The 22,125-nt window shown below is 38.9% G+C and overlaps 1 protein-coding gene across 2 annotated transcripts in view; it reads right to left on the reverse strand.

Moving 5' to 3' along the window:
* Nucleotides 1–4,952: 4,952 nt before the first annotated feature.
* MAP3K2 (mitogen-activated protein kinase kinase kinase 2) overlaps nucleotides 4,953–22,125 on the reverse strand; it is a 61,581-nt gene continuing 44,408 nt past the window's right edge. The window contains exons 15-17 of one of the 2 annotated variants that reach the window (XM_032479213.1): nucleotides 19,481–19,610; nucleotides 14,919–15,096; nucleotides 4,953–7,177 (exon numbers count right to left, since the gene is read on the reverse strand). In XM_032479213.1, coding sequence (XP_032335104.1) covers nucleotides 7,114–7,177; nucleotides 14,919–15,096; nucleotides 19,481–19,610 — 372 coding nt within the window. In that variant the 3' untranslated portion in view covers nucleotides 4,953–7,113. Of the gene's footprint in view, nucleotides 13,969–14,918; nucleotides 15,097–19,480; nucleotides 19,611–22,125 lie in introns of both variants that reach the window. The other variant, XM_032479212.1, reaches the window with a different exon arrangement.

Here is a 22,125-nt window from a genome sequence, read left to right on the forward strand (position 1 = left end):
GGAAGTCCCGCCCCTGGGCGCCGGTCCCGGCGTGGGTGGCTGAGCCGGGTGATCCCTGTGAGTGCTGCGTACCCATCGAGGGCCATTCTTCCCCTTGTTTACTCCTGGTCAGTCAATGAAGTAGTCATTGAACACCTATTATGATCGTCCAGGCGCTGTCGTTTCAGCAGCGTGAACAAAGTGAAACCTGGAGCTTAAATTCTTGTAACGGTGACATGCGGCCAGAGAAAGATGTGTGGAGCCTGTTTTAAAACAGTCCCCGAATGGCGGGCAGTGCTATTCTTACAGACAGGCCCGGAATACCCCTCTGAAGGGGCGTTGTTTGAGCAAAATATCAAGAAAGTGAGACGACGTCCTATGTAAATTCCAGGAAGGAGCAGTGTGGGCCTCGAGGGAGCTGAGACGGGGAGCATTGTGGCCAGGAGGGCGCAGAACAGGAGGCGGTCCAGTACGTATAGTGATTCTCAAAATGGGGTCCCCTGGCTGCCTCAACACACGGAAACCAGTTGAAACTGACTAGAAAGGCACAAATGCAAAATACCGAATCATGAAATTCTGCAGGTGGGCGCAACAACTTTGCCCTCCAGGAGATTCGGATGCTCAAGTTTGAGAACCGCCGTTGTGGAGCCTTGTAGGACGTGGCAAGAACTTTGGGTTTTGTGATGAAATGGGAAGCTATGAGTTTTGAGCAGAGAAATGATGATGCAATTTAATATTAGAGGATCACTCTGCGTTAGCAGCTGGGTGGAAGATGGACTTTACGAGGTCAAGGGCAGCTGCTGCAGCACTCCAGCTGAGAAATCGCAGGCTTTACTAGGGTGGTGGGGGTCAAGGTGATGAATAGTGGTTCTGTTGTGAATATATTTGAAAGATAGTGCAAAATTTGCTGACTGGCTAGACGACGTGCAGGGTGAGAGAGGAGTGAAGGATAACTCCAAGATTTTTGACTGGAGCAACTGCAGAAGGGATGTACAGCTGTGCAGGTATGGATTTGAAGGGTGGTTTGGGACGTACTGAATGTGAGTGGCTTTATTAGTCTGCTTGAGTGGCATAACAAAACACCACAGACTCTGAGACTTAACAGAAACTTATTTTCTCACAATTTGGGAGGCTGGAAGGCTGACCAAGGTCCTGCTCTTTTCCTGGCTGGCAGGTGGCCACCTTCTTGATATGTCCTCACATGGAATTGAAGGAGGGGCAAGTTCTCTGATGTCTTCCTCTTCCCATAAGGGCACCAGCTTTGTCAGATCAGGGCCCCACCCTCATGACATTTAACTCATCACCTCTTCACAGGCTCTGTCTCCAAATACAGTCATGTTGGGGGTTAGGGCTTGAACATACGAATTTTGGAGAGGATGCAATTCAATCCATAGAAGTAGCCTATTAGACAATTGAATGAACTGTCAAGCAGGCAGCTGGATAAAAGTGAAGTTCAGGGACCTAGAAATATAAGTTTGGGAATTGCCATCATATCTGCAGTGTGGAAACGGTAGAACAGATTGCAGCTACCTAGGGAACGAAGGTAGGTAAAGAAAACATCTGGAAACATTTCACCGTGAAGAGGCTGGAGATGCACCAGCTGAAGAATAGTCAGTGAGGTGGGAAAATTGGGAGTCCTGAAGTCCTGCTTTCATTCATTATTTCATTTCAAGGTCGAGGAGGTGACGGGCTGTGTTGGATGCTGCAGATCAGCGGAGCAAGTTGAAGCTAAGGCTCAGCCACAGGATATGCAGTGTAGAGATCGCGTCTCAGCTAAATGCCCTTCAGAAAGTTGAGGCTTTGCTGTTCCCTACTCTGAGTGAATTTCACTTCCTCAAGGAGAAGAGGAAGGTGGGGGAGGTCAGTACCTCCATTAGAAAAAAAGAAGTGGAGGAACCACACCTTTAAAACTGACTTCTGCATTTTTATATTTTCCCTCTGATTAAAGCAACACGTGCCATCTGAGAATCTTGGAAAACAAGAGAAAATCATAGCAAAGGCTATTATGTACATCACACGTAACACCACCCCTAGTTATCTACTTTTTGGTTTCTTTTCTTCCAGGCTTTTTTTTTTTTCTATGAGTAGGTATTTTTACACCAAGAGATTTTCCTTGGACATATAATTTTATATCCTCCTAACAAGCTTTGTTCACCTGTCACTAAAATGAATGTTCAGTGACTACTGAATTTTTCTATTTTATGGTAATATAATTTATTTAGCCAAGCCCTAATTTGGGGGCATTGAACTAGTTCCAGGTTATCCTATTATAAATAGCTCTGTAATGAGTATCGTTGGATATAAATCTTTTATTTGGGGGGAGGGGGTAATTAGGTTTGTTTGTGTTTTTAGAAGAGGGACTGGAGATTGAACCTAGGACCTTGTACATACTAGGCATGCACGCCAGCACTTGATCTATACCCTCCCCTGGATATAAATCTTTAACAGCATCTTTAATTGTTTTTTTAAGGCAAATTCTGAGAAATAGAAATTACGGCTTTAAACATACAGCCTTTGTTTAAGCTCTAACTGCCAAAACTGGTTAATTTTACTGAAGGAGTTGATGAGGAAGAACGGCTAATCTGACGTTTTCATAATTAGGATATTTTTATGAACTGATATTTGACAAGAATACCACTGAATATTCTTGGGAAAGGATAATCTTTAATAAACTTTGTTGGGCAAACTGGGTAACCACATGCAGAAGAATGAAATTGGACCCCTATCCTATACCACTCCAAAAAATTAACTCAAAGTGGATTAAAGACTTAACTGTAAGATCTGAAACTATAAAACTCTTAGGAGAAAAAAAAAAAGGAAAAGCCTCCTTGACATTGGTCTCGGCAACAATGTTTTGGACATGACACCAAAAGCACAAACAACAAAGGCAGAAATAACTAAATGGGACTACAACAAACTAAATCGCTTCTGTGCAGTGGGGAGGGTATAGCTCAGTAGTAGAGTGTGTGCTTAGCATGCATGAGGTCCTGGGTTCAATCCCCAGTACCTCCATTTAAATAAACCTAATATCCTCCCACCAAGAAAAAAGCAGGAAAAAAATTTTAAAAGCTTCTGTGCAGCAAAGGAAACAACAGCAAAATAAAAAGGCAACCTACAGAACTGGAAAAATATTTGTAAACCTGATAAGGGGTTAATATCCAAAATATATAGAGAACTCATCTCACTCAATACAAAACAAATTTTAAAGTGGGCAGAGGATTTGAAAAGACATTCTTCCAAAGAAGACATACAAATGGCCAACAGATATGTGAAAAGATGCTTAACATGATTCATCAAGGAAATGCAAATCCAAACCTCAGTGAGATGTCAGCTCACACTTGTCAGGACAGCTGTCATCAAAAAGACAAGATAACAAATGCTGGTGAAGATGGGTAGGGAAGGGATCCTTTGTGCACTGTCGTTGGGAATGTAAAATGATGCAGCCACTGTGGAACACAGTATAGGTTCCTTAAAAAATTAAAACCAGAACTACTGTATCATCTAGCAGTCCTACTTCTGGGTATATTTCCAAAGGAAATGAAAGTAGGGTCTACATCTGCACTCCATATTCATTGTAGCATTTTTCACTGTAGCCAAGATATGGACCTAAGTGTCTGTTAATGGATGGATGGATAAAGAATGAATATGTGGTTTATGTATACAATGGAGTATTATTCAGCCATGAGAAAGGAGATCCTGCCATTTGTGACAACATGAATGACTTTGAGGGCAGTGTGCCAAGTGAAGTCAGTCTGGCAGAGAATGACAAATACTGTATGATGTTACTCATATGTAGAATCTAAAAAACCTGGTTTCACAGGTTCACAGTTGGAAAAGAATTTTGCTCCAGCATGAAGCATACCTCTTACCCGTAACTGATTTGTATAATTTAGAAGATGAGATTTGAGTTGATAAAGTTTAGATGAGATGTTGGGCCTAGTCTTATGGCTAGAACAATTAAGACTTTGAGGGAAATTGGGATGGGGTGAAAGTACTTTTGCACATGGGAAAAATTACAAATTTTTAGAGGCCATAGGGCAGACTGTAATGGGTTTATGTTCCCCACCACACAAAGACATTTTGAAGTCCTAACCTCCAGTACTTCAGAATGTGAGCTTGTTTGTAAATACAGACTTTACAGAGGTCATCAAGTTAAAATGAGGTCATTAGGGTGGGCCCTAATCCAGTATGTCTGGGAAACACATAGAGGGAGACCACATGAAGACAGGAGGCAGAAACTGGAGGTAAAGCTGCATGCCAAGGAGTGCCTGGGGCTACCAGGAGCCAGGAAGAGGCAAGGACGGATTAACCTGCAGGTTTCAGAGGGCACCTGGCCCCGCTGACACCATCATTTTGGACTTACAGCCTTCAGAGCTGAGACAATAAATCTGTGTTATAAGCTACCCAGTTTGTGGTACTTTGTTGTAATAGCCCCCATTGTTGGACATGTAGACTTAATTTGGAGCCTTTATGGGTACATTTTAGCACATCTGCAATCACGTTCCTACACACAAAATTGGTGGGTCATAGGATATACAAGATTCTGGGTTGTTTTTGGGTTTTTTTTGACATGGTTTGTGTTAAAGAAGGTTTATTGTTAGCTTTATTGCCTATAGTCTATAAGATGCAACTTTATTGTGCCTTTGAAGGCCCTGAGGGTTTTGACTTGCGACTAAGTTGCCCTGTACACGAAGGTATTAACTACATGATCTCCAATTCTGTGGGAACACCCACTCCGGTACCCTCTGACAGTAGGCTTTGTTTTAATCACTGTTAATTTCTGATTCGGGTCATCAGAGTGTCCAGAGAAATATGCCAGAGCATGTTGGGTAGAACACTGCAGACTTGCATCCTGGGAAGACGTAGCTGTAATGTTTCTAGGTTGCTGTTACTCGTCTAGAAAGCGATCAACTCGGGCAAAGGAGGGACAACTGGGAAGGCACTGTGTCTAAGAACAGATCTGGACAAAGTGATCACAGTGGAAATAAATATCAGCTTTATTAACACTCAAAGTGCCATTCATTTATATTCATTCCATAGTCCAGAAGGTTACTTAGAGTAAGCCTTTGCACCACAATCTTTCAAAAAATGAACTAACATGTAAGAAAAAGCAATTTTCATTGTGCTAATTATTGCAGGCCTTCATGCACGATAAATCTAAACAAAGATGTGTGCCAACAATATACAAATTTCCATATAAACAAAGTCATTGATCACTAACAAAATATAAACATGGTTTCTTTCACATTAGATTTAAAAAAAAAAAAAAGCTATTTACCAGCAAGAAAAAAACCAAGTACATAAAAACTATAAAACTCAGAAATTCTTTACATTTTTACAAGCATAATTTTGAATGAACACAAAGTCAAAATGTGCATGAAATGTGGCACATACCACACTGTATCTGGCTTCTGTAGGTTTTTCTAATCATACCGGCTCCTTGTAACATAATAAGCTTAGTGACATTCAACTTCAACAGTGGACTTATTCCTAACATGAGTCATTTTACGTGGTACCGCATATCAAAAAAAAGGTTTTCCTTAAGCACAATAACATTGTCAAATTGGAAATTTAATTCCCAATTCTTTTTCTGCCAGTTACTTAAAATACACAGTACAGTACAAAGACACAATGTATGTTTGAACATTTCTAAACTAATTAAGAGTCCATTACAGAGACTCACAACATGTCAATGTATTGTTTTATAAATGAGGCGTGACCTTGCCCAGTAAGAGAAAAACAAAAACTTGCAATCTTTGGGGTAGAATAAAAGAAATATTAAAAACAACAGTAGGACAGGCCAACAGCAACTGGAGATATAAAAATCTTGACATCTCTTCAAGACAATTTAGTTTCTCACATTTTTTCATAGTTCTGAGAATTCAAAGGCTGTTAGAGTGGACAGTGTTTTTGCTACTGCTTAAAACCTATTTTTTTCCTTTTAACTTGCATTTCATAGAACTCCCAAAGAGAATTCAATGTTCTCCCTTGCAAGAGTATTTTAATTGATATCTAAGTAAATCTGCATCCAATTGTGGAAATACAAATACATTTTGAATGGTTAAAAACAAAATTAAAAAAATATTTTTGATCAGCCAGCTGAAAATATATTCATATAGTAAATAATCTCTCAGAAAGCTTTATATATATTTAATTATTCTAACTAAACAGTACCCTTATAAAACAAGTTCATAAAAATGTAGAAATGAAAATAAGAAATTACTGGGATATATACATGTGCCTACAGACAGAAAAAGACATCTCCACACACACACGTCCCCTGATACAGAGTTACAAGCATACTTTCAACTGAGTCATGGGTTCCAGAATACATATAAAATCAGAAAGTGATGTTGAACTCCTGAGTTCTTCAACAAAGATAGAACCATAGAGAAGTGTACTTTGTAAAAGCAAGAAAGTTCATTGAAGTCAGTAATAGCAGTGCAGTTACTGATGGCTACATCTTGAAAGAAGTTTAAACGTGGAGACACAGACAGTAGTTCAATGCACGCATTCATGATGCTCACACACCCATCAACAATTATTGGTCAGAGTAGTAGATCAGTGTACAAATTAAACATTTCCAAAAATGTGCAAAAAAGTCAACCTTGATAGGAAAAAAACACCTCTGTACATAATTATAAACTGCCCAGCATTCAACTGAGATTAAGAACGTTTACAGAGAGGAACTAATAGATTAAATATAGAGAATTTAATGGTTACACTGTAAAATGTACATTAGGTCAAAGGGTAATTTACAAATTGATAACCGTAGTTTGCAACAATTAAAAGTTTATTCTCAGATTTATCCAAGTCTACTTTTATTTACAATGATATTTGAATAAAAAGAACCACGTGAAATGTAAGAGATGTCAGACATTAAAAGTATTTTTGGTATTAACTCTTACAATATTTCGGAACGCAGGTAGCAAATTTTAAAACCAACAGCAATAGAAAAAATGTAAACCTTTAACTTACTAATTAAGATTGTATTAAAAACAAGTGTTTGTTTTGAAAGAAGTACTCTTATCCTTAGACACTGTACTTTCACCGGAATGGGGCAGACTGCAAAGGTTTGCCCTGCTTCCTTTTGCCTGTAAGCCTTTCCAGCTCAAATGTTTCCACCAGTTCTCCTTATTCCAGGTGGGAAAAAGGTCTTTGGGAAAAACTGAGAACATACACAAATCCATTTTGGAACCTATGTATCGAATAAGAGTTAAGATAGAATTTCGTTACTTATCTCTCTCCTCCAAGTAATGCTAATGCTGAAATCACCAATTTAGTTACATGAACAGTGAACACAGAAATGCTTTCCAGTATAGTCACCAACTTTACTGTCCTCAACTGACATGAAGGGACTCAGAAATGCTATTTGGGGACAAATTCTGCAATGTGTGCTGGCGAGCAGACTTCCTTTCGTTCCAAAACGTCTATGGCACAGAAAGTCCATAACCCACTTTTCTTCAAAGTTTTCCTGAAATGCCCCGCAGGTCAAACACAAGTTCATCAATGTTAAGACACTAGGAGGAAAGTACGCCACCAGCCTGAGGCATCACTTGTTAATGTACATGTATATACATCTATGGTCAAGTGACATTAATAAGATTGGCACGCGGACAAGCTCAAGTTCGTAATGTCTATACAGTTCCATGATAGTTGAAGTAAATTCTGTGTGTCTAGATGCAAACACTGAGCACCTGTCCTTTAACTTGAAAGCTAGACTGAGATACAAATCCTGCTAGTACCTGCTTTGTCGTTTTTATACTGTTAGCTTACAGGTGGGCAGAAGTAACAGTGCTAATCATTTTGGCTGTGTGGAGGGAATAAAAAAGCTTTGGTTTACAGTGATTATGTAACACAGATTGTAAATACAAACAAGAAGTCATCAGGCAGAGGGGTAGAATAGCGGTACTCACTGATTTAATGCCTTTGCTGTTACTAACAAAGATGTCATATTACTGTCAATTAAAATGCACAATTATGAAAAATACTAAGAATTACATGAGACACTGTATACGGGCAACAGATAAAATTTATTCTTTTCTTAACTATAGCTATGACTCCTCCCTCAACTTTCTGAAACTAAACCATGTCCGCTCTCACTACAACCGAGAGAAGATTCTCTAGCCACACCCTGAGAGCTCACTGCCCTCCACGGCTCTGAAAGATGGGTTGGCCCTGACACTTTCACACCTACGATGGCATCCTGTCCAGACTGAGGCAGAAGGCAGAGCAAAGCTAAAGACGACTATGAAGTAGGAACAGTGGCTTCACAGCACGTCTTCCCTAGCCAACCAAAAAGAGGTATAAAACAATTTCCTTTTGAACAGTTGGTAAGCTAAGGAAGCTTGTTTTGATAATGTCTGGCAGAATTTCTATTCCAAAGAGCTCATGAAGAACTATGCAAAACCAAGTACTTTCTATTTAAGAATTATACATAAGCTATCATACACACATACACATTCAATTTTAATCTACTTTTAGCAAACAAGAGCTTGGCAATTTACAATAAATATCTTTATTAGACAATCATTTGTACCAGCTACTTGTGGAAAAGGTGCTGGCACTCCTCCCCGAGGAGGGCACACTCATCCATCACTAGGTCATACACATTTGAGCTGTTCTTCCCAGAACAGAGACTACTCTAATTGGACATTCATACCTTTCCTTCTTCCCCACCCCTGTCCCAGCTACACACACACACACAGAGACACACAGCATGCACACTTCACAGAAAAGCTAGAGATTTAGCCAAAATGTTCATTTAAAAGTAAGGATTAGAATTCACTGTCCCTGGATTTCTTGCTCATTGCCCTAAGTCTCATTGCCTTAACATTTGTAAGCCATTTAAATGACCTCTTTTGGGCAAAAACCACCATTCTAGTTCTGCTTTGAAAATCATAACTGAACCATGATATACGTAGAACTTGAACACTGCCAATGTGATAGAAAACCAAGTAATCAACCTGGAAAACAATTTACTGTCTCTTTAGAATTAGAATACCTCTTTCTATCCTTATCTTAGGAATTCATGTCTAGTAAAGACTGCAGTGTGTCTATCATAGACTAATGTTTTTCTTCTAACATATTAAAAAAAAAAAGAGGTAGAAAAGGGTAGGAGGAGGAAGCAGGCATTAAGAAATGTTTAAGGGCCAATATACAGTCTAAGGCCAAATGAACTCTTGAAGCCTACTGATTTTGGAAAAACCTTCATTTCGGTGGGTAACTTCAATTATTATTGATACGAAACAAAATTAAGGCATACAGAGAAAAAGGCACTACCAAAAATGAACAAATTGCTTTTCATTAACATCTTAACCAATCTTAAAATTCAAATGAATATGAACATTACATTCGTTAACAAAGGCCAAATTTCATATAAAACAATAAGGTCTCGAGAAATTCTCCTGATCTTTGTATAAGTAACACTATTGACAGAATTCAATTTCTATCAAATGTTTTGGTATTTTAACCACTTAGATCAAAAGAATTTTTTTTTCTTTAAAAGAAAAAGCAGGGAAAAAATAACTACATTGTGGAATCAATGCCCCGCACCACTGGAACTGTCTGAGCAGAGGCTGAGAGAGGGAGTCCTGAGAGAGAGGCTGCCTGCCCTACGGGGATCCCTCCAACTGGGGGATACTTGAGTCTCGGTTATTAATGACATTTTAGTATTTATAACAGCCAACGATTACCCAAAATGGCTTTCCCCTCACTTCAAAAGAAATAACAACATTTTAAAACATCATTGCTGAACTTTCAGTTAGGATATGCCATAAAAACAAGTAACTGTCTGCCCGTGTTTCCTCCTAGACTGTGACCTCCTTAAGGAGAAGTTAATTTAGTACCTGACATCATAAGCCACAATATTTAGTACCTGACATCATAAGCCACAATATTAGGTAAGCAAATGGAAAACATTCACCCTTTTTTAAATCAACAGATTCTGACACTTATTGACACCAGGTGAGTCTGTATCAAGCTACTGGTCCCTAAACCCCAAATGAAATCACTGGCACAGAACTCTGCTGTGGGCCAAGGAGTCTGCATCTGACAAACCTCTTGGCTTTTGCACCCAAGCCTGGTCGTCCCTATGAACTACTCAGATTTGATTTTTTTTTCTTTTTTTTTTGGTGATTGCACGTCTCTCATAACAACTCCATCTCAGAAATACCACAGACCAGACCTGACATGTGTAAGAGCTGAAGTAGCAGAGAAAGCTACTCTAAAGAAATCATTTCACCTTTTTACTGTAGTCTCTACTGGGAATAAGACAGAGACTCTCTCAAGTAAAAGCCAATTCAATTTACTATGAAATAAGCTGTAATTTTTCTTTTACCATTCAGCCTGTGCATTAACATTTCAATCTCTTATATAAATTATGTAAGGTTGACTGTGCCTTTGAAAACTTTCTAAGGCAGTAGTCTTTAACCATTTTTCAGGTTAGAAACATATTTTGTAAATGAGGAAAACTGAAAAATTTTCAAGATAGTCATACAGAAAATTTTAAAGTCTGTATACTTTTATATATGTTTTAGAGAATTACCAACCATCAAAATTTCCATTAGTCATTGTGGTATTCTTCAACCCTTTTATTCAGCACCCTTTGTTTGCAATGTAAAAGATCTTATATTTGGTCCAAGCCTAAGTCATGCTGTTCTGAAACTCTCAAGGCCTAAGTAGAAAGATATTTCCTGAAAAGCACATACAAAGACTGCTAGTGAATCTTCTCCAGCACCAAAAAGTCTGCCACTGTCAAAGCAGAGCGCATTTTAAAGGCACAAAGTCAGCAGCCCGGCCATTTTCCAGCCTCAGCAAAGAAACATTACAGTATTGAAGAATCAGTTGTGCATTTAAAAAACAAAATTTACATTTAGAGTCATCTTAAAAAGTTCAAATTTCATTTGTTGATCCATACCACTACTAGAAGGAAAAACTTGGAGTGTTGTATTTAACTGCCACTGATAGAGGTGTTTCTTTTCAAAATTTTCTTTTTTAAATTTACTTTTGGTCTTCCATACCTCACCCCACATTAAGCTTTTTTGTTCTAGTAATTCTTAATATATATTAACTTTTATTGTGGTTTTTGGTACCTTTACATCTTGTCTGAAATAAATTCACATCACATTTTATATAACTCTGTAAACTATTAGTCTATTTTTAAGTCTTTACATAAAGAAGAATACTTTCCCACAGCTAATAATATTTTTCTTATAAAACAAAGGTCTTCTGCAGCAGTGTTAAGGTAGTAGTTTCTTTTCAGGTGATTTTATTTTCTATAGCATTTTGAAAAGAAAAAAAAAAAGAGACTGAAAAAAGCAAACAATTTTGCTTCAGGTTTCACAGTCTCCCAAGATTTCTCTCTGAAGAGCACGCATGTCATATCCTACACTGCTGATTACCCTGACAGACCAAAAATGAGCCAAAAGGAAATCACAACCACACAACACAAAGACAAAGGAAAAGCCCACTGGTCCAGATACCATGATCTTGCTCAAGTAGAAGAGATGCTTTCACTCACAGAAGATAAAGAACTTATAATAGATCCACATCCTTGGGGACTACGTCTACAGCACAAGGCTTGGCAGCTGATGTTCCAGGGGGAGGATGCCACTGATTCATGGTCTTCCTTGCAAGCTGCTTCCCTTCGTCGTAAGGGTATGGGAGAAGGTTCAACAACTACATTGTGCTTTGACTTCTTCTCACACTAGCCAGTGGAATTTCAAATATTCCTACAGGGAATGCCAGATAGGACCTTGATATGGAAAACCAAGATCTACCTAACTTCAGAAACAAAGTACCTTAAAAGAGTTCCTAAATAAGCACATCTTTTAGCAGAAAATAAAATACCCGAGTCCCTTATGAATCCCATGAAAAGCATCACATTTAGGGCCTCCAGGAAGAATACTATATTCTAGAACTTTAAAAACAAAGTACTCAGCACTTGCTTTAATATATTGGAAAAAACTGCAAGTGGCCAAATTCTGGTCTCAATCACGTTTTTCAACAGCACAAGTCCATTGGAGACAGTGGGAGCTTCCCAGCTGCCTCTCTCTGCTTGTGGCCTTGCTCTTGGTGGATGCATTATACCAGGAACCCCTGGTAGTTTTTAACCTTCCTATAAAGTAGTTAATACTTTGTTTTGACATGCTTTTCTTTTCCCACAATTACGAATTAACTTTTAAGGAAAGCATATGCACAGATGGCTGAGTTCAGTAGGCTCTGTGTTTAAGTTCATTTTGTTTCTAAGATAGAAGTCACCGATTTAGTCGTAAGGAAAGGATTGCTGTTGCTGAGATCATTCGTCCTTGACTTGAAGTAGTGGTACCTGCTCCTGTAAAACCCTTATTACATGTCGTATCACTTTCTCTCTAAAAATTACTTTTTGCAAGGAAACTGCTTTGTAAATGGCTGTTCTCAGTTTATAACTGGGGCTGGTATTTACATCAGGGTTTCTCAACTTCGACACTTTTAGCAGCTGGGGCAGGATAATTCTTCACTCGGGGGTGGGGGGGTGCTGTCCTGTGCACTGCAGTCTGCCTTTAGCAGCGTCCCCAGCCTCTACCTACTAGATGCTTCTAGCATCTTGTGACAACCACAGATGTCTCCAGGAACTGCCAAAGGCTAAGCAAAATCATCCCCACCCTGCTGTTGAAAACCAATGTTTTACACGGTAACTGCTTTCCGAGGTGCTTTAATATTCTGTGATCCCAAGAACAAGGGTTTTATCTCATGACACAAGCTTTAACACATGGATACTGTGGATTAAACTCTTAGTTCCTAAAGTATATTATCTATGGGGAATCAGGAGCTTAGAACTAGGAAGATACACGTGATTCTGATCATTTCTCCTTTCTCTTAATTTTCAGACCTTCCCCCTCAGGTAAAGAACATAGTTTAAAATACACTAAACAAGACTTCTTTTCACTATTTCATGATTTCTGGTGACTGGCAAATGTGGTCTACTGCTCACACATTTAAACTAGAGCAATCTCCTTTCGTCTTTTAATTTGGATTTGCTTACTGACTTCCCGTATCTGCTCTAAAACAAAACAGTATCTTTTTTTTTTTAAAGCAGAAAGCTATCCCTCAAGGTTTACAGATTCCAGTAACTTGGATCTATTATAGTGTATCTGCTTATTATACTGGTTAGGATTAACAAACATACCTCTTAGAGAGTCATATTTTCTATCAAGATTCCTACTGAGCAAAAAGCTTGGTAGACAGAGGTTAGGATCTAAAGAACACAGATCTAAGAAGGAACCTATATTCTTTAAGTTGAGTACCTACCCTAAACTCAAGTTTAGGGCTCGACCTCACAAATGAGACTCTGTTTTAAATACTATCACTAAAAACTACAAATTATACATCATTTTCTTCTCCTCGTTGTCTGTGTCTCCCCATCACCATCCATCCGTCAGTGACACAGGGAAAGACTCTACAATCTTTAGGTATTCCAAATGATTTTTTGTACTAAAAAGAGTGACTATGTACTAAAGTGCTTTATCTCTCTGAACCACATCAGTACATTATAAAAATTAAAAAAAAGTTTCAAGTTCTTGTAAGGGAAAAAAAGATTAAATATAAAAAATTTAGGTTACTATTATTATTAAACAAATTTAACCAAGAATCAAGAGAAACACTTTCCCTCTTGTCTTTTTTTCTCCCCATCTCTCTTTTTTATAAAAAAGAAAAGTGCAGTCAGAGAGAAGGTGAGCGGACAGATGGGTGCTGGGCGGAGGCACGGGAGAGGTCTCAGGCCGCTAGTGATAGTGCACAAACGTGTGCCGGAGAAGCTCATCAGTGGGAGGTCGCAGCTTGGCCTCCACGAAGATGCGTTTGAGGAAATCCCGGGTATAGTCTGAGACGTGAGGCGGCAGCTTGGGGTTGGTGGGCTGGGTGGCGATTTTAAAGATAGCAGCCATGGCTTCGAATTCAGCCCAGGGGGGCTTTTCAGTCAGCATTTCCACCACCGTGCAGCCCACGCTCCTGAAAAGAGAGGGCCTTACACAAAGTGCCACCACGAGGGCTGAGGGAACTGGCAGGAAGTGAGACATGGGCGATTAACACGACTGAGTCAAGTGTCAAGTCTCCCTGAAAGGCGTCTACATACAACTGGCTTAGATCGGAGGCTCCAAAGCCCAGGCCCCGGGGCGGCGGACATTCCACTAGCCCCAGAAGTGGCTCTGGCCCCATAACTTTCACAACGCCACATCCTGGGCAGCCTACACGGGCGGGGCGGTTCACCACCTACCACCCGGCAGACACCCAAGACCAGGTGGCCTCAGGGCAAGAATCAAGTGTTAACAATGACTGACGTGGAGACCTGACAGGAGGAGCTGAAGAAATGAGGTTTTCTGAGTTTGAGGAGACACCTTTAAGTGAATTTATGTATTCTTTGAGGAGGTGGGGGCGGTAACTAGATGGATGGATGAATTCATTCATTCACTTATTTATTTATGACACTGGGGACTGAACCCAGGACATGCGCTCTACCCCTGAGCTATACCCTCCCCCTTGAATTTATGTATTCTTAAGGAAAAGTGTTATTTTCCATACTTGATGTAACATCATTCCCAAACCTGAAAAACGAGGTAAAGCTGTTTTAAAGAGAAACGTCTACAGTCATCACTGAACCTCCCCGCCGGGATCTGTCAAGGATATAGTGCAGTTCTAGGGGAAGTACATTATGTAGGCATTCTTAAAAGAAAATCATGTTGGATTCTAAATCTGAACGAATTCTGACAGTTGTAGAAATAAATGGGGAACACTCAAAAAGAGGCATAGTTAAAATGATGATAATCCTTGTAATCCTGACATCCTATTTCAAAAGTACAAAAGATACTTCAAATCCAGCTCGGTAATTTCTCTCTTGGGTGGAAACAAGTAAGAAGGCAGGTGTTTTCAGGCACCACCCCCACTTCCCCATCAAAACCTACCAGATATCTGCTTTCCTGCCATAGCCTTCTCCACTAATCACTTCAGGGCTCATCCAGTACGGTGTGCCTGTGACAGACTTCATTCCTGTCCCCGAAAGACAGATGGTCTGAAGTCGTTTGCTGGCCCCAAAATCTCCTAGTTTGACATTGCCTGTTGAATCTCGCAGAATATTTGCGCCTGAAACAAGAAATATCCTCATTTCACTATGTTTACTGGCAGTCTGGAATATAATATAAAAGAACACAGAGAATTACATTGCAGACACTTCAATCTACTCCAAAATCAGGGTACTTTTCACCTTCTGAGCGGTACCTGGGGTAATGCCAGTCACACAGTCGGTGCGCATTAAAGATTTACCACGTGAACACTGAGTATTTTGAGTCACTGGGGTGTGCCTCAGGGCCTGAGAAGGTTCTGCCACTGAAAAGGATTGATGCATGGAAAAAAAGAGAAAGGGGGAAAGGACTAAGAACGGAACGTTCAGGGAAGGGTGAAGAAGCAGCTGCAGGCTCCTGGCCCGGTCTCTCTGTCACAAAGCAAGAGCCCAAGATAATCCAGAGATTATCTCCCTCCACAGGCACTTCTTGAGGGACCTTCACAATCAAAATTCTTCCTTCTGAATTCCTCATTTCTATACAGCATATTTTAAATCTATTCTAAGCAAGTTTTGTGGTTTCTGTTTTACGATTTCATTTACTCCTATAGTAAACTTTAAATTTTATTTCTTATAAACGGACTCTACTCTGGTCATCCGCTGAGGTGTGTGTATGAGCAGAGTCCTCCACGGGCGAGTGCCCCCTTTCCACACTAAGCTCCCGGGCAGACGTCCACTATTTGCGGCCTACCAGTAGGAGTGAGAAGCCTGCTCCAGGCTCAGTAGTTGCATAACGTTACTTCAAATTATTCTGTACTGATTTGTTTCCTCTCTCCCATTTACTCACTCAACAACCCACTTCTACCAGTATGAACACCCAGATACTTACTTTATACTTTAGGTTATAATCCAACAACTATGTTTTTGCTGGAGTTGCTCCAGCTTTGGCCATCCACAGCTCTCTCTGTTGGCTCCTGCGGCCCTCTGCCGTCCCTCAATCATTGTGTTCTTGCTTGTTTTGGGTCTCTGGGGTGTTTTTTCATTTGTTGTCTTTTAGCGCTGTCTTATTTGCTGGTACTAGAAGGTGCTCCAAGCTCACCTTGTGTATTCTGCGTGCCAGTCCCAGAAATCAGCCATTTCTCTAAGAAGCCCTGGCTCCACTCAGTGGAGAATGGTGTTAGAAATCAAGATCAAGGTGCTAGGTTCATTTATTTTTGTTCTCTATTTCCCCCTTTATCTCCTTTATTAGTCTTTTTTCTGAGATTATAAGTCTTTCTTCTTATATAAATTATTTCTATTCTCGTTTTTAGCTTTGTCTATAAACTATTTTTAAATAAGCAACTTAATTAGCTTATCTAATTTTAGTTTTTAAATTCTACTTCAATTCTTATTTTTAAGTCTTCCATAGCCTTAACCATATTTTATACTAAAAAAAGGTTACTTATTTTTATATATATATATTTTTTTTTACTGGCCTCTAAGGAGAGTGAATAGTGGAGAAAATACTGGTGAGAATACAGACTGTCCATCCTCACCGTGAATTTCTGTACCTGTCTTTCTGTTCTCCCAGCAGATTCCCCAGTCTAGTCAATTAAGGCTCTACAAAGCCCCTCTCCAGGGGCGGGTCAAGGACCCACTCTCTCTCCATGCCATAAGCCCAAGTGTGCCATGACTGGTTTGTCTCTAAGACAGCACTGCCTATTTAACATCTCTCACTGGCTAAAAGTTAAAGATGTCAAAAAAAGGCCCTGTGTCTACAATATTGAACCTAGGGAAGGACAACAAATGAGCCAGATTTTACTGGTTACCAGCTGGGAAGGAACAGTCCCAGGCAAGTCACAGACAAGGAGAGCCATCTCTGGGGAGTAATCACCAGTGCTAAACCAATGCCAATCCATACAAAGGGCTGAGGAGAAAATGTATAGCCAGGTCCCCAATATAGTTACCTAATTTTTAAAAAACTTATTTTGGATATGTTAGAAGTAAGCTAATAAGGAGACTCTTCAAACAGACTTGGGAAGCACACAGAATAGTATATGAACTCATCACCCAGCCCCAACCACCAGCGGGGCAATCTCTCCCAGCCACACTAGCAGCCACGCCCCCTTCCCTCCTCATATGATTTAAATCAAATTAAAGAGATCACGATCAATAAACACTTCAGGAGTCCTTATCTTTTAAAGATATGTACAATCACACACCTAAGAGGATGGACAATAACTCCTCAATACTGTTAAATACACACCCAGTGATTCTTCAGTTTTTCTTTAAAAAAAAAAAATCAGAATCCAAATAAGGTCTTTCCAATCTTTTTTTCCCTTCGCAATTTATGAAGAATCTAAGTTGTCCACCTACAGCTTTCTCATGATCTAGATTTTGTTAAGTCTATTCCAAGAGGTCATTTGACATGTTCATCTGTCCTATGTAGGTGTTCTATAATCCTACAATTTGGTAGCTGAATCTAGAAGCTTGATCAGATTCAGGTTCAATTATTTTGGGTGGGGGAGGGGACTACTTTGTGGATGAAGACAGTCTATGACTATCAAAGTAAGTAATGCTAGATTCTGTGAAGTCAGCAACTGTTAATGTTTAGTGATTTTATCTATTAATCCATTAGCAGTTGTAAAATGGTACTATTCTATCATTCCTTTTTCATTTATTGGCCAAAATATTTTTATAAATATAAATTTTCTTTCATCCATTATTTAGTCCTCAGTAGTATATTTCATAAAAGAAAGGCAGAATAAAGGAACCCTATTACAAAATTAGTTGGTTTCCTAGCAACAGTAATCAATTAACTTTTACCCTAGGTTTCTTTATGAACTCCCAAGTTTAAACTTAAAAGTAATCAACTATTTTTCTTTCTCCCTTGCAATTGCTCGTTATAAAAGTTTAGGAAATACAGAAAAAGTAAAAAGTATGCAGAAGAAAAACAATGATCACTCATCCTGCCACTTGGAAGTAACCACTGTTAATCACATGGGAATTTTTCAATTTTACAAACTTGAGATTATACTGCACATACAATTTTATATTGTATGTTTTTCTTATCAATATTATTTGCCCTAAAATGCTTTTAAAGCAGCTTGCATCCAACCTGCTCGTTTTACTGGCAGGGTTAGAAGAGGACCCACTTGGGGGTGGCTCCCCTCGGTTCCTTTCCTTTGTCTCCTCATGAACGCTAAAGAGAAACTAGCTTGAATGGAGATTATTCCTAATAGAATACTTCACAATCAAATCATTTCCTCTGTGGCTTTTTTTTTTAACTTAAGTATACTACACTTGACCTACAACACTATGTTAGTTCCAGGTGTACAACACAGTGATTCAATATTTCTATACATTATACATCACACTTCACGTGGTTCTTTAAAAGCTATTCGGTTTTGTACTTGACAAGTAGGTAGGTCTTGAGGCGAAAGACCAGCTCCTACTTCTTTCAGATCATGAGCCATGTCGTCACTGTCTGAGACTCACAGGTAAGCTCCATTCTGCACATGGGATCTGGCTCAGACATTCTGCAGCATTCTGCTCTACAACCAGGAACTGGTTAGGAACGTTCTCTTTAGCCTGAACACGGCCATATTCGGGATGTGACACACCACAGAAAGGAAGTAAACTTCTGGTAGCTTATACGGGCCCCAGAAAGACCAATGGAAAAAAATGTTTTTAATTTATTACTTATATTGTGTATTTGTTCATTGTTCTCATCGATTGAATAAAGTTAGCATGCTTTGCAGTATAGTTTTATACTCTCAAACGTACACATCTCCACCACCGAAGTTTGTGTCGCTCCATGCAGTTACCTTACGGGCCTGATCCCTGAAAACAGTTGAGTTTTTGAGATTTAAAAAGTGAGACTCACTGAGCTGGAGTTCATCACAGCTCAGTCTGGGCTCTCCTCTTCCCTCCTAAGGTAGTGATACCCATGTCCACGGCTTTAAATACGATCTGCACATGAAATACTTCACCATCCTAACTAACCTCTGAGTGCTTCCTACGTACCAGGCAATGTTTCAGACATGTACTATGCATTAATTTACTTAATCCTTATAAGAATCCTGTGAGTTGTATATTATTATCACCCTCCTCAAAAAATGAGGAACTGAGGCAGAGAGAGAGATTAAGTGTCTTGTCCCAGGTCACAGATTCAGTGATGGATAAAGCCTGAATCTAACCAGGTCATCTGGCGTCAAAAGCCCTACTCTTAACCACTATATTCTAGTGCCTATGCTCCATGTACGAAAACATGGTCTCATTTTTATGATCATTTGAACTTTATTGATTCTGTGAGTCCCCACAGGGAGCTTTCCTCTTGTGGAAACCTGAACATCAGGACTAGCTGGAATTGTTTTCTGATGGTATTTTAAAGGTAGACGTATTAATTTAAATGTTAAATTTCTTAACCATATTACTTGTTTCATTAAAAAAAAAACTGTGTACTTAAAAAAATACCTTATAACTTACCTTTTATATCTCTATGAACAATCATATTGCTGTGCAAATAATGGACACCCTCCAGAATCTGACGGGTGTACTTCCTAGTCACATTCTCAGTAAGAGCTCCATATGCTTTTAATTGGTCCTTAATGGAACCCTAGGATTAAAGAAAAACAAAAGAAAACTATAGTATGCTCTGAAATGAAAACTACTACAAGTAAATATTTATTTTTAAAGATTTGTGTGTGTATTTATTATTCTTATTGACTGAAAATAATTATTTTATTTTTAATTGAAGTTTAGTTGACATACAATGTCATGTTGGTTTCAGGTGTCTAACATAGTGATTCAATACTTAAATACACTACAAAATGATCACCACAATGAGTCTAGTAAACACCTATCTCTATACAAAGTTATTAAGTATTATTGAGTATATTCTTTATGCTGCATATTACATCTCTGTGACTCATTTATTTTATAACTGGAAGTTTTAATTTGGGGAATCCTACTTCGGACTGGGAGGCTACAGTTGGCGAGCACAGGAATTCTCAGTAAGGACACTCTGTACCTTAATTCAACATAAGCTCTACTATGCTCCTTGACTAGAACTGAGGCAGTGTGTGTGTCACAGACAAAGGAAGCCTTTACAACTATTTTTTGACTGATACCCTTGTTTCTATGACCATGCTGGCTCTACCTCCTGTTCCTTACATATTTTTAAATACTCTCCAGCACTTTTATCTTGCTTTTTTTCTCCCTGAATATAGTTTTTCCTACCTACTCTTCTATATATGTCCTGCTTTCATTTTATTTTGTTCTTACTGTTTTTACAACACAGCTTTATTGATATCTGCTGATTTACTTCTCAGGAGAAAGAATACGTATGATAAGACGATCAAAACACACATGAGATTTTTAAGTTTTTCTTCTATATACTCAACATTGTAGTTCAAAACGTGAGAAAATATATTAAAGAGAAATTTATAATTTTCTTAAGTGTTTTCAAGGCAGGATGAGGTGCTACCTCTGAGAACAGAGAACCCGTCTGAGGTGAGACACAGACAACTTGAATTTTGAAAAAGCTTCCCTGCTGATTACAATGTGCAAATCTGATAAATAATCACCACTTTAAAAGATGGAAATAAAATGCTTCCTGAGGGACAAAATCTTTTAAGGAGATAATATATTCAAATATTCCTTGAATTTTGGTAAACTGTATACTCTGTCATATTAAAGAAGAGCCCCGGATTTTACAGGTTTAATCAATTGCTCTATTCAGGAGCAATTCCTGAAGGGACAGCAAGATGCGATTCTGCTGACCCAAACTTGCAAGCACATGTGGAGAGCCTTAGGCAGTGAGTGAACTCAGACAAACACGCATACATAATTCAAAGTGGCTTGTTTGTTCAGGCAACTTACTGTGTCTACTTGTATAGTAATGCACAAAATAACACAGCTAGAACTGACCTTCCCACACAATAAGCCCCCAAATACTTGTAGGCTGCAAATGAGTGATAGGTTTAAGGATGCTCTGGGCCCTCGGGCAGCAGGGCAGCAGCCTATGGCTGCTAACAGCTCCATCAGTCTGTTTACTGTTGTGTGCCATAAAAATGTTATCTTCTTCAGTATGAACAACTGGAATGGGTTGGGAAGGACTGTGCCAGATAAAAACAGTGTGTGTGTGTGTGTGTGTGTGTGTGTGTGTGTGTGTGTGAGAGAGAGAGAGAGAGAGAGAGAGAGAGAGAGAGAGAGAGAGAGAGAGAGAGAAGAGAAAGAATAAAAGAGAAATCAACTGCCAGCCTAGGTACTGAAGATAAAAGAAAGTTACGGTTCTCGTCTAAAAGTAATTCTAGATAAACGAAGGAACAGAATGCTATGTTTGGGAAAACTAAAGATCAGAACAACAGTTTTGGCAAAGCTTGAATTAGGGCAGAGTAGGGTCCATCTTACTAAATTTAATGAAAGAAATTATACAGAATATCCACAAACTTGGAGATTTAGGAAAGTCTAGGAACATCTATGTCCAGCCAAGATATGCCAGGAGCTTGCCATATGTATAATTCATTTAGATTGTCAATGAACTATTATTAATTTAGTAACATGCTTTTCAAATTCAAGGAATGATAACCCATACTTTGAAGAGATAGCTGCCCTTACAAAACCAAGCACAGGTAACGAGAAATGCGATCTAACACCTGTTCCTGGACAGTCCTAGTTTAGTCTTAATATTGCTAAATATATAAAGATGACCCATACCTCTACTTGTGATGTTAACTGGTTCTAACCAATGAAGCATTTTGATTAACTTTACAATCTGGGTCTCTATTCACATTTATTCATAATTATTTTCTATGTTTAATTTAAATATTTATTGCAAACAGTAATGGAAATCTGAATAAAAGAAAAATCAATCACAATCCCAACATAACACATTTTCACTTTTCTAAGTTTCTTTCATTCCTGTCCAAATACAGATACTTTTAAAATATCATAACCATCATTTAAAAACACTTTATATTTTTTCCTTCTCTTATATTATAAGTATTTCCTCCATCTCTACTACATGGCCTTCACAATTTTAATTTTTAATATATATCCTCTTGGGCACGGCCATCATAATTTACTTCCACTGGGAGCACTGATAGTTCCATTTTTTCCATCACAACTGA

Source organism: Camelus ferus, chromosome 5 (genome assembly GCF_009834535.1).
Source record: "Camelus ferus isolate YT-003-E chromosome 5, BCGSAC_Cfer_1.0, whole genome shotgun sequence".
Lineage (NCBI taxonomy): Eukaryota > Metazoa > Chordata > Mammalia > Artiodactyla > Camelidae > Camelus > Camelus ferus.